A 13,629-nucleotide genomic window follows, 5' to 3' on the forward strand; every position below is an offset into this window, starting at 1 on the left:
CCGTACTTCACTTATTCCCGGTATATCTAACTTCAACCGATTCCTTTTTAAATTATCTAACGTACCTGTCCGATTCAGCGCTCTGACATTCCTTGCTCTGATCCTTCCTTTTATTTCTCTTCCTTATCTAATGTATTCAGAGTGAGAATAGGGACAAAACCTAGTTAAACGAGAAAAAAAGAATTCTATTAATGAATAATTGACTACAAAATAAGAATGAAAGTGCAAAACACACAACATGGAAACCAAACAAATAAACAATCATAAATCCTACTATCCAAGACTGGCACAACACCTAGCGGTCAAAACGCGTCCCTTGTTAAGTTCGTTAAGAACACTGCAAAGGTTGATGTTGTAACCCTTTTGTAAGCTCTAACCACCACCTAAGGTGGAGTAGACAACGAAAAACTAAGAGACGAATTAGTGGCACTGCAATTATGTGAATTTACTCTTCCCTATATTACTTCGATTCGCAAATATCACCCAAGTGATCAGAAAAGTGTCAATCTTCCGCGTCGTAGAAGACTGGCGGCGCCGTGGAGATGCAGTGTGACGTCCAGAAAATACACTCCTGGAAATTGAAATAAGAACACCGTGAATTCATTGTCCCAGGAAGGGGAAACTTTATCGACACATTCCTGGGGTCAGATACATCACATGATCACACTGACAGAACCACAGGCACATAGACACAGGCAACAGAGCATGCACAATGTCTGCACTAGTACAGTGTATATCCACCTTTCGCAGCAATGCAGGCTGCTATTCTCCCATGGAGACGATCGTAGAGATGCTGGATGTAGTCCTGTGGAACGGCTTGCCATGCCATTTCCACCTGGCGCCTCAGTTGGACCAGCGTTCGTGCTGGACGTGCAGACCGCGTGAGACGACGCTTCATCCAGTCCCAAACATGCTCAATGGGGGACAGATCCGGAGATCTTGCTGGCCAGGGTAGTTGACTTACACCTTCTAGAGCACGTTGGGTGGCACGGGATACATGCGGACGTGCATTGTCCTGTTGGAACAGCAAGTTCCCTTGCCGGTCTAGGAATGGTAGAACGATGGGTTCGATGACGGTTTGGATGTACCGTGCACTATTCAGTGTCCCCTCGACGATCACCAGTGGTGTACGGCCAGTGCAGGAGATCGCTCCCCACACCATGATGGCGGGTGTTGGCCCTGTGTGCCTCGGTCGTATGCAGTCCTGATTGTGGCGCTCACCTGCACGGCGCCAAACACGCATACGACCATCATTGGCACCAAGGCAAAAGCGACTCTCATCGCTGAAGACGACACGTCTCCATTCGTCCCTCCATTCACGCCTGTCGCGACACCACTGGAGGCGGGCTGCACGATGTTGGGGCGTGAGCGGAAGACGGCCTAACGGTGTGCGGGACCGTAGCCCAGCTTCATGGAGACGGTTGCGAATGGTCCTCGCCGATACCCCAGGAGCAACAGTGTCCCTAATTTGCTGGGAAGTGGCGGTGCGGTCCCCTACGGCACTGCGTAGGATCTACGGTCTTGGCGTGCATCCGTGCGTCGCTGCGGTCCGGTCCCAGGTCGACGGGCACGTGCACCTTCCCCCGACCACTGGCGACAACATCGATGTACTGTAAAGACCTCACGTCCCACGTGTTGAGAAATTCGGCGGTACGTCCACCCGGCCTCCCGCATGCCCACTATACGCCCTCGCTCAAAGTCCGTCAACTGCACATACGGTTCACGTCCACGCTGTCGCGGCATGCTACCAGTGTTAAAGACTGCGATGGAGCTCCGTATGCCACGGCAAACTGGCTGACACTGACGGCGGCGGTGCACAAATGCTGCGCAGCTAGCGCCATTCGACGGCCAACACCGCGGTTCCTGGTGTGTCCGCTGTGCCGTGCGTGTGATCATTGCTTGTACAGCCCTCTCGCAGTGTCCGGAGCAAGTATGGTGGGTCTGACACACCGGTGTCAATGTGTTCTTTTTTCCATTTCCAGGAGTGTAAATACGGCTAGACTATGGACGTATTACTGAGTCGGAAAACTCCTATGATTGAAGACACTCAGTTATCGCAGACATTTACGAGACTGTGCAGTCTGCTTGCCTACACTGGCCAGGAACACAAGAGTGTCTCTAGTGCACGAACGTAAATGAAAACTTCTCAATACGAACAGCGCCACAATAAAGTACCAAACTGTTAACAAATTAAGAACATCTCCCTAAAATTTGGGGAAACAAGGTGGACAGATCACAAAACGTTACAACTCTAACCACATTCGTTTCATTGTCACTTAAAACGGAGGGCAGAACTGCTGGTAAATTTTCCGTCGCCCTCTGGCCCGAAGATAAAACACAGTCTAACAGAATGTGGCGTACAGTGATCTGTACACCCTAAGCACCACACACTGGAGGGCCGCCGCGCTGGAGCAAGAAGCCAGGCGCGAGAGGACTGTGGCTTACGCGAAGACGAGAAAGGAGAAGCTCACCCTGTCTTCGTGGCTCGAACACCACTGCGTAGTGCGCTTTACTAGACGCAGCGTATTACCTGTCACTTCCAGTTACTCCCATCGCGGCATGACTCTGTACCTCAACAGCGAGGCGATATAGTGTGCAAGGGGACGGCACAGTGAAATAACTGAGGATCACGACATGCCTCCTTCGCTGCTACATCTGCGCTTTCGTTCCCCGCAATATTCATGTGCCTTGGTACCAAGAAAAAAGACCTCCCTCCACAGCCATTGTACTTAATGGAGGTGTCTTGTATATTCTGTCCCACTTTCACTTCTGGGTACAAGCATTATATAGAATGACGGTCGCTCAGAGAAACTGAATAGACAAGGAATTTTGCACTTGAAGCAGCATCTTATCTGCTCCAGTGCCCGCAAGAACGTATGAAATTCCCCGTCGAAGGCAGTTAAGTCCCGAGGCTGCCGGACCTTGAGGACTCGATCTACAGGGCAACCAACGGTGTCCTGTTTCGACGAATCCGCAAGGACAGCTGTAGAGTTGTGTTGCCCAGTTGCAATGTCATAAAAAATGTGGTTAAAAACATATGCAGGAGTGCAAACAGTCCTGTACGGCACTAAATCTAATATTGTTCTGGGCCTCTGCAGTAACCGTGGTGGCAATCGCATAAAACCCTGGATTTGTGGTTGTACATGCTCCATGCTTAGTGACTGCAGCGCAAGCCGCGCACGGATGCCAAATGGTCATTGCGCTCGTGGGCGGTTGGACAGAAGGTGTAATCAGTAACCAAAAGTCGCCAAAACATCACTACAATTGCAAATGCAATCATGTTCTGTATATCTGGTTCCAAACTTCCTGCACGTTTGACTCACATGTGCAGTTTGATTGTAATTGCATGTTAACCGATACATACCAGACCGACTATATTTATCAGCGTCGGTATTACGTCTTCCAAGTCTCCTCTGTATTATGTTGTTTTTTCGGTATCTTTAGCATATTGCCCACTCAGTTTCTGTAAGTCATTAAGTGCCTTTTGTTACTTACTATCTGCTGACAGTATGTCAATAATGAAGCCTATCTCCTTAACTCCCTCCCCCCACACCATCTCTCTCTCTCTCTCTCTCTCTCTCTCTCTCTCTCTCTCTCTCTCCCTCTCTCTCTTGTTGTGTGTGTGTGTGTGTGTGTGTGTGTGTGTGTGTGTGTGTGTGTGTGTGTTTCTGTCTATAGTGTTACGTGTTCACCGTTTTTGTATTTTCTTGTTTCTTTTGTCTGCTGACTTTGCATCGTACCGATTCTCCTGTGCAGTTCATTTTATCACCCTGTAAAATTAAATTCTTTTACCCATAGTCAACACCATTCACTCTACTAGCTACCCATAAGTCTCTCAAATCCACCTCTCTCTCTCTCTCTCACGGTATGTAAACACGTGTACATATTTGTGTTATTTCCAATTTTACTATAAAACTAAAATCTTTAGGCACACGGTAAAAGAACAACTCCTAAAGTCTCAGCTCTGTGATATACACACATCAAAAAAAGTTTTGCACCACCTCGGTTCCGAGAGTTCCGGAACACGTACAGAAAATTGGAACAGAGCTCAACATAAAGAACATTTCCGCCCTTGTTATTGCTCATGAAAAGCACACACTGCACGTTGTACCACCATGCAGCGCGACTTCCAGATATGGTGGTCCAGATTCCTGCACACACCAGTACCTACAATACCCAGTAGCACGACCACTTGCATTATGCGCGCCAGTATTCGTTATGGCATACTATCGACAAGTTCCTCGAGGCACTGTTGGTCCCGATTGTCCCACTCCTCAACGGCGATTCGGCGTAGATCCCTTAGAACGGTTGGTGGGTCACGTCGTCCATAAACAGCCATTTCTAATCTATTCGTGGCACGTTCGATAGGTTTCGTACCTGGAGAACATGCTGGTCACTCTACTCGAGCGATGTCGCTATCGCGAAGGAAGTTATTCACAGGATATGCATGATACGGGTGCCAATTGTCGTCCATGAAGACGAATGCCTTGCCAGTATGCTGCCGATGTGGTTGCACTATCTGAGGATGGCGTTCACGTAACGTACAAACCGTTACGGCACCTTCCATGACCACCAGCGGCGTACGTCGACCCGACATAATGCCACCCCAAAACAGCAGCGAAATTCCACCTTGCTGCACTCGCTAGACAGTGTGTCTAAGGCATTCAGCCTGACCGCATTGTCTCCAAACGCGTCTCCGTCGATTGTCTGGCTGAAGGCATATGCGACAGTCATCGATGAAGAGAACGATATGCCTATCCTGAGCGGTCCATTCGGCATTTTGCTGAGCCCATCTGTACCGCGCTGCATGGTGTCGTGGTTACAAAGATGGACGTCGGGAGTGAAGGTGTGCATCATGCATCCTATTGCGCAAAGTTTGACTCTAACATTACGTCCTGTGGCTGCACAAAAAGCATTATTCAACTTGGTGGCGTTGCTGTCAGGGTTTCTCAAAGCCATAATCCGTAGGTAGCGGTCATCCACTGTAGTAGTAGGCCTTGGGTGACCTGAGCGAGGCATGTCATCAACAGTTCCTGTCTCTCTGTATCTCCTCCATGTCCGAACAACATCGCTTTGGTTCGCTCCGAGACGCCTGGACACTTACCTTGTTGAGACCCTCTCCTGTCACAAAGCAACTATGCGGACGCGATCGAACCACGCACGGTATTGACCGTCTAGGCGTGGTTGAACTACAGACAACACGAGCCGTGTACCTCCTTCCTGATGGAATGACTGGAACTTATCGGCTGTCGAACCTCCTCCGTCTAATAGGTGCTGCTGATGCATGGTTGTTTACATCTTTGGGCGGGTTTAGAGACGTCTCTGAACAGTTAAAGGGACTGTCTGTGATACAATATCCACAGTTAACGTTTGTCTTCAGGAGTTCTAGGATCCGGGGCGATGCAAAACTTATTTTGATGTGTGCATGTCTCAACTCTGTGCTGTATGTAAACTAATGAAAAACGATTGACACTTAACAATCGTTCCTTTTACAAATTCAAATACATTTGTACCAGAAGTTCAAATAATCCATCTGAGAGGTTAATATGAAACAACAGTTTTTCAGAAAGAAAATAAACAATTATCCATTGAAGATAGCACAAAAGTGCTGAAACATTTTTGGGTAAAAAAACTATAAAGCAGTGTCTTGAATAACGCGGAATTCGTCTCCAGTTTTTCTTCCAGCACCCAAATAAGAACTGCAATATCCACAAGATCACTACATAGCCAATGTCTTTCAGTTTTCTTAATTCTTCACCGCCAGATTCCCATCGCCCTCTTGAAGTTTTGGCTTTACGGAGGATTTTTGCTATCTGCTTCAGCACTTCTTCGTTTTCTGAGACCTTATCTCTTGTTTTGTCAATTTCCAATGTTCTACAAGCTACTTTCATTCGGCAGACTGCCTTTCACAGTCTTCAGTCCACCTAGCATGTTTACATCTCCTTTGTAACGCTGTTATTTCCTTTTCTGTAGGTACGTATTTTTTCAGGTATCAGGCTAGATCCCTGTTTTCCTTTGTTGTAGCAGCTTTTGAAAATTAGCTGTGCTGAGGTTTTCAGTGTCGTTTCTTATAACTTTATTCTCAGGCAGTGTTTTCTTATTTAATGATAGAAGTCTATCCTTACACGGGTCAGGAAGTGATAAATTGGAAATTTGTGGTAAGTTCCTTTGGGACCAAACTGCTAAGGTCATCGGTCCCTAGGCATACACACTACTTAATCTAACTTCGAGTAACTTACGCTAAGGACAACACACACACTCATGCCCGAGGGAGAACTCGAACCTCCAATGGGAGGAGGCGCGCAAACACTGGCAAGGATCCCTAGACCACCCGGCTACACCGAGCAGCAGAAAGTGATAGGTTAAAACTGCCACATTTTCTCACTTCTACATTTCCTATTTCCCTAACGTCGCATTTAGATATTGCAACGTATTCCAGTTGAAATTCACCAAAATATTTTTGTGGAGAGCGCCAAATTTTCTTTTTCGTGGGATGTCTTTTGAAAACAGTAGACACCAGTATAAGACCAAACGTGTCACAACCGCCAGTAAGTTTTCTGACATTTAAATTTATTGTCCTCAAGAACATCGCCCTTGTATAGACCCTCTATATACTCCTTCCACCTTTCTGCTTTCTGTTCTTTGCTTAGAACTGAGTCTGCACATGAGCTCTTCATATTCATGCAAGTGGTTCTCTTTTCTCCAAAGTTTTCTTTAATTTTCCTGTAGCGAGTATCTATCTTACCCCTAGTGATATGCGCTTCTACATCCTTACATTTGTCCTCAAGCCATCCCTGCTTAGCCATTTTGCACTTCCTGTCGATCTCATTTTTGAGACGTTTGTATTACTTTTTGCCTGCTTCATTTACTGCATTTTTATATTTTCTCCTTTCATCAGTTAAATTCAATATCTTATCTGTTAGCCAGTGATTTCCATTAGCCCTCGTCTTTTTACCAACCTGGTCCTCTGCTAACTTCACTATTTCATGTCTCAAAGCTACCCATTCTTCTTCTGCTGTATTTCTAGCCCCCATTACTGTCAATCGTTCCCTTATGCTCTCTGCAACCTCTGGTTCTTTCAGTTTATCCAGGTCGCATGTCCTTAAATTCCCACCTTTTTGCAGTTTCTTCAGTTTTAATCTACAGTTCATAACCAGTATATTGTGGTCAGAGTCTACACCTGCCCCTGGAAATGTCTTACAATTTAAATCTGGTTCCTGAATTTCTGTCTTACCATTTTATAATCCGAGACCTTCCAGTATCGTAGGCTTCTTCCATTTATACAACCTTTTATGATTCTTGAACCAAGTGTTAGCTATGATTAAGTTATGCTCTGTGCAATGTTCTACCAGGCAGCTTTCTCTTTCATTCCTTAATCCTATTCCATATTCACCTACTACGTTTCCTTCTCTTCCTTTTCCTACTATCTAGTTCCAGTCACCCGTGACTATTAAATTTTCGTCTCCCTTCACTATCTCAATAAATTCATTTATTTCATCATACATTTCATCAATCTCTTCGTCATTTGCGGAACTAGTTGGCGTATAAACTTGTACTACTGTGGTAGGCGTGAGCTTCAAATCAATCTTGGCCATAATAATGCGTTCACTGTGCTGTTTGTAGTAGCTTACCCGCGTTCCTATTTTCCTATTCATTATTAAACCTACTCCTGCATTACCCCTATTTGATTTTCTGTTTATAACTCTGTATTCACCTGACCGGAAGTCTTGTTCCTCCTGCCACCGAACTTCACTAATTTCCTCTGTATCTAACTTTAACCTATCCATTTCCCTTTTTTAATTTTCTAACCTACCTGCCCGATTAAGGGATCTGACATTCCACGCTCCGATCCGTAGAACGCCAGTTTTCTTTCTCCTGATAACAACGTCCTCCCGAGTAGTCCCCGCCCGGAGATCCGAATATGGGACTATTTTAACTCTGGAATATTTTACCCAAGAGGACGCCATCATCATTGAACCACACAGTAAAGCTGCATGCCCTCGGGAAAAATTACGGCTGTAGTTTCCCCTTGCTTTCAGCCGTTCGCAGTACCAGCACAGCAAGGCCGTTTTGGTTAGTGTTAAAAGGCCAGATGAGTCAATCATCCAGACTTGCCTCTGCTACTACTGAAAAGATTGCTGCCCCTCTTCAGAAACCACACGTTTGCATGGCCTCTCAACAAATACCCTTCCGTTGTGGTTGCACCTACGGTACAGCTATCTGTATCACTGAGGCACGCAAGCCACCCTACCCACGGGAAGGTCAATGGGACATGGTTTCTTTCTTATAGTTCAATAATTGTCACCCTGTACATGCCTCAATAAAAACACATATTATGTGGCACTTGTTACCCTAATAAAAGTTTACAACGAAGAGAGAAGAGAAACATGTAATACAAAATACGCAGAATATGTTTAATGTTCGGCCTACTTGTTGCATTACATTATCTGTGTAATTCCGTAACGTATCATGATAAAGAACATTCTTGGAAACTGAACATCAGCACATTTAGTGAAGCTGTCACTCATGGAAGCATTGAGGGGTACACGAGGCCGTGTTGTTTGTTTCCAGACGGTGTCATCCCAGACACGCTGCAGTACACGACACTGAACGTCATGTCCAACACGCAGTGCAGCCAATACTACGGCGGTCCCATCTACGACTTCACACTCTGCGCCGTCGGTTCCAGCGGACAGAGCACCTGCAACGTAAGTATCTACCGCCATTGTCACTGAAACAGATATTGATTCCATACGGTAACTGAAGTGGCCGAATAGTCTGACCACCAAGAGTACCATGTCCAGTCGGGACAGTGCGCGGATTCTGGGACAGAAATCAAAAGAACTAGTGAACACTTAACTTTGGAAAAAAGTGTCCTTGTTGAAATCCATATAAAAGTCTTTAGCAAAGCAGGGACAAGTTATCACGTTAATAGTTCACTACATAGAAACATATGTACTGAAAGTCTTGGTGCCAGTTTGATGCACTACTTTCGTAGAGAAAGTTACGACTGCATTGTAACTATCCTCGACTGCTGCTAACCCGAGCTATTCGACAACTGGGTGACAACTATGCCAGAACTGGACTACAACCCAGCAGGAAGTGGCTAGATCTACGGTCGGGCAGTCTCTTACTAAGGTGATCTTCGGCGCCGGTGGCGCCTAAGCTCAGGGTGCGTGGCACTCGTGCGTCCGGTAGCTGGGCGGCGAAAGTTGCGTCGCTGTCGCTGCCAGGAACCTCGATGCCTTTCTTTGTGAGGGCACATGCTTCAATGGCGAAATTTTTATTGTTGGTAGAACTCAGCACCGTTTTGAACTTTGTTCGTAGTCTTCTATCCATCGAATTATCCCTGGAGATTATGCTATATAGGTGCGGGAAACCGTCCACAAACTGTAGCTGATGATGTCCTAGTCTCACAATCGCGTGATGCTCGTCTACATTGAATGCTGTCGCCTCTGCCTTGGTCTCGCTGATATGAAGGTATTCTAGGAGCTGATTTCCACACACGTTGAATCTGTTCTGAACTCCTTCTTCTGATTTGCCTCAGATCATGATATCATCTGCAAATCCAATTGCATTAATTTCAATAAAACTTTTCTGGTTGTTTTTTATTCCATCGCCCATAAAAGTGATGAACAGTAGAGGAGACAGTGCACTGCGTATCTGTACTATACTCATGGTCTGAAATCATGAAGATCGTTCCTCTCCACCGAATGATTCACAATACCGAATTACTAACGATCCTCGGAATACTTCACAACATTCATCGTTCATGAAAAGCTGATGCTGCACCCTCGGTGTCCAAAGATATTAACAACATTTCCGAATCTGATACACTTTTGTTCGCACGATGCCGAGCTAATATTACTCACGGTAGGAGTTTTCCCTGCCTTATGGGCTACACTGTGTGTGAAGCTAAACGTACTGCAGATCTTCCATAATAATAAGCTCATCTAAGGGTTAACGATAGGGATGGTTGTATTTCTTTGATGAGGATGCGTACCGTTAGCCGTGGTAAAGAAAGAGAAATGTATCAATTTCAGGTATTGGACTTCGGTACGGAAACAACTAAGGAAAAAGGCGTAAGTGTAAATGCCAAATTTCATATTACCAATTATGGTCTGCTGACGATGATAACAATTTGGGGTCTCCCAGCTTCTGTGCTGGCATCACTTTGTTGCACAAAGAAGCGAGTATTCTTACATATCCTCTTCATTGGTAATCTGTACCATCATCACAGTCAGAACCTGTAGAGGGTATTTACAGACTTCCATAACACTTCACAATAAGGAATGAGTATCTAGCTCAAGCAAAGGCATTCAGGTACATGGAGACAAACGATTGTCAGTGTGAACGCGGTTTGACATGACAGCGGTGCGAAAAGGGAAATGAGATATTTGCTTGGGCAACCTTGACTCGGCACAGTTCCACATCATCAGATGACAATTATCCGGACACCCCTCCGTAATGCGGGACTGACTGCTGGATGTCAGGTGGATGCGAGTGTATAAAAGGAGGGGGAGAGTATCGTGTTGCCAGCAGAGAAACAATGACAGACGAATGGGTTAGTCAGAATACCTCTGTTACATCGAGCATGGAATAGTCATTGGATGTTGCCTGAGAAGATCCATTGGAGATACTGAACGCTTCTCCAGTTGCCCAAGTCGAGTGTCGTTGACGTCATTGTAAAGTGGAAGCGTGACGGTAGAGCCACAACTGAACCAAACCAGGTAGATCTACTGAACTGACGGACGGGAACGGTAGAGCATTGCGGAGGATGTAAAAAATTGCACGAACTCAAAGCACACAATTATCGAGCAGCTTCTCAGAAGCGACACATTTCTGTAGTTATTGCTAACCAACGCTCGTGGAGGTGCAAACAGCGATGCCACTGGGCAGTGTACGAGTGGAAACGAGTGCTTGAATCACTTTGTACCCTGGAGCAAACAGATGAAAGAGGATTTTAGTTTGAGAAATGCGTGGAGAATGTTACCTGTCTGTGCCGACAGTGGGAGTGCGGAGAAGGTGGCGTTATGGTATTGGAGTCTTGTTAGAGTGTGATGCCCGTATTGTGCTTAAGGAAACACTAGATAGGAAAGATATGAACATAGGCCGAGAAGAAAAAAATCGCAACACCAACAAATTATGTAGTGTAATGAAATTTTTCTAGTACACTTGTCTATGTAGTATATGTAAGAGATTAATACTGCAAGATTGCAGGTTATTGTAAGCACAAGATAAGCCATTGTAAATGTGAAATTCTGGAGCATTAATAACCGGTGTAACTGCCACAATGTTGAATGCATCATGGAAACGTGTATGCATTGTGTTGTACTGGTGCTCCACGTCAGATTGTGGGATGGAGTTCCATGCCTGCTGCACTTGTTCGTCCAATACCAGGATGTTAGTGCTGTTAGTAGATGTCGCTGGAGTTGTCGTCTGATGTTCCACACGTGCACTATTGGAAACAGATCTACTGATCGAGTAGACCAAGGTAGCATGTCGACACTCTGCAGAGCGTGTTCAGTTTCAACGGCGGAATGTGCGTGAAGGTCATCTTGTCGGGAAACACTCTCTGGAACGCTGTTCTTGAATGACAGCACAACAGGCCAAATCACCAAACTAATTTACAAATTTGCAGTCAGGGAGCTTGGGATAACGACTGTCATACGAAATCGTACCCCAGACCATAATTCTAAGTGTAGGTCCAGTGTATCTAGCACACAGACAGGTTGGTTGCAGGCACTTAACACGCCTCCTCCAATCCAACACAGGGCCATCACCGGCACCAAGGCAGAACTGGCTTTCACCAGAAAACACAACATACCTCACTCTGCCTTCCAATGAGCTCTCGCTTGATACCAATGAAGTTGCAAATGGCAGCAGTTTGTGGTCAGTGGAACGCACGCTACAAGGCGTCTGGCTCGGGGCTGTTCTTGAAGTAACTGATGTGTCACTGTGGCGCCAACTGCTGCTCAGTTTGCTGCTGTATGTGCAGTACGATGAGCCAGAGCCATACGCCGAAGACGATGGTCTTCCTTCCCGGTAGTGCCACGTGGCCATCCCAAGTCCGGTCTTCTTGCGACTGTACATTCTCGTGATCACCGCTGACAGGAATCATGCACAGTGGCTACATTCTTACCAAGTCTTTCTACAGTATCGCAGAAGCAACATTCAGCTTATTGCAGCCCTATTATACGACCCTGTTCAATATGGCGTCTTTATCGCCTTAAAGGCATCCCTGACTGCAATCAACTCACATTCAATCTCAAAGGTTCACGACCTTTACAGCATGTAATTAAAGCAAACCTGAATTGCATGTTCACAGTGACGCTACTAGCGGCGCTCTTATGCGAATAGCTCGAAATTTGAGTAGACTTCATTTTTCAGATGTAGAAACACGACTACCAGTTTTCGTGTATGTCGCAGGACACCTTCGTGTTGCAGTATTTCTTTCGTCAGTGTATTTTATAGCATCGTGTGCTTCATAGAGTAGAAGAACAGTTAGCAGACGATGAGTGTCTCAGCATGACGATGGACCTTATAATAAAGGTGTAGCTGTGAGGCAATAGATTGTGGACAGTAGCATTCCTGAAACAGATTAGCCTGCACATAGTCCCTACCTGAACACAATGGAACACTTATTGGTCGACTTCCATTACTTCAAACTGCAGCGTCCTACAGCACAATCTCCTATAGTTTTGGGCTAGCATTCCTCCACATACGTTCAGACACCTGACTGAAAGTGTCCCAGCACAGTTTCAAGCCATGGCGGACAGGCTCGCGTACTTTTGAACAGACAGCGAATATCCGCCACAATGGCAGTTGCATTCGAGGAAAAGGATTTCAAGAACTTATGGAGTTACTATTTTAGAATTTGTGTGTTTACCTTCCGCGTACATCTTGAGTGAGTGACACTTTACTATGTTGGGGAATACCTGATTGGGGCTCCCACCAGCCAGAGATTATACTGTGGTCACGTTTCAGGGCGACAGCGGCGGCGCGCTGGTGGTCGGCTCACAGGGAAGCTACACGCAGATCGGGATCGTCAGCTGGGGTTCGGGCAATGGCTGTGCGAGCGGAGACCCGGCCGGATTCACCAGGGTCACCTACTTCCTCGACTGGATCTCAAGTACTGCCGGCATCACCATTCCGTAAAGGCAGCACGTTCATCACAAGCTATTTCCAAATTCCTCGACAGAAGGAACTGTGAACAATACAGAGCCCCAAATAAATAATTCAGTATATGAAGTGTCTTATTTATTAATTTCTTGATCCTTAATTAACCAGAGTGTGAATGCGTCAATTACACACACAGTTCATCTGTAAACTTCTTTATGAGTTCCATTATTTCAGTTCCATGTACGAAACATATAGATAATGGCACTTAAGAAGGCAGCCATGTTGTTTCAAAGCTGCAAATTGTCCCAAAAAAAAGAGTCCTTACGCTATTCGTCATTACCAATCACGCACAGCTAATCTTGGAAGCAGGCAGAAGCAACTCGATTGTAATACTTCCCTGCTAGTTTCGTAAATGAAGTACGTACTGTGAAACTGTTTTGTTTGTTGCTGTTGTACGAGAGCATTTCGAAAAGTAAAGATCCAATGACTCGCAGTCCTTAAATACAA

The 13,629-nt window shown here is 45.7% G+C and overlaps 1 protein-coding gene across 1 annotated transcript in view; it reads left to right on the plus strand.

The window, feature by feature from the left end:
- The window catches only part of LOC126456224 (brachyurin-like), a 47,887-nt gene extending 34,729 nt beyond the window's left edge, over positions 1-13,158 (plus strand). The window contains exons 4-5 of the mRNA XM_050091977.1: positions 8,572-8,708; positions 12,988-13,158. Coding sequence (XP_049947934.1) covers positions 8,572-8,708; positions 12,988-13,158 — 308 coding nt within the window. The remainder of the gene's footprint in view (positions 1-8,571; positions 8,709-12,987) is intronic.
- The last annotated feature ends 471 nt before the right edge of the window (positions 13,159-13,629 follow it).

This window comes from Schistocerca serialis, chromosome 2, assembly GCF_023864345.2.
Source record: "Schistocerca serialis cubense isolate TAMUIC-IGC-003099 chromosome 2, iqSchSeri2.2, whole genome shotgun sequence".
Taxonomy (NCBI): Eukaryota; Metazoa; Arthropoda; class Insecta; order Orthoptera; family Acrididae; genus Schistocerca; species Schistocerca serialis.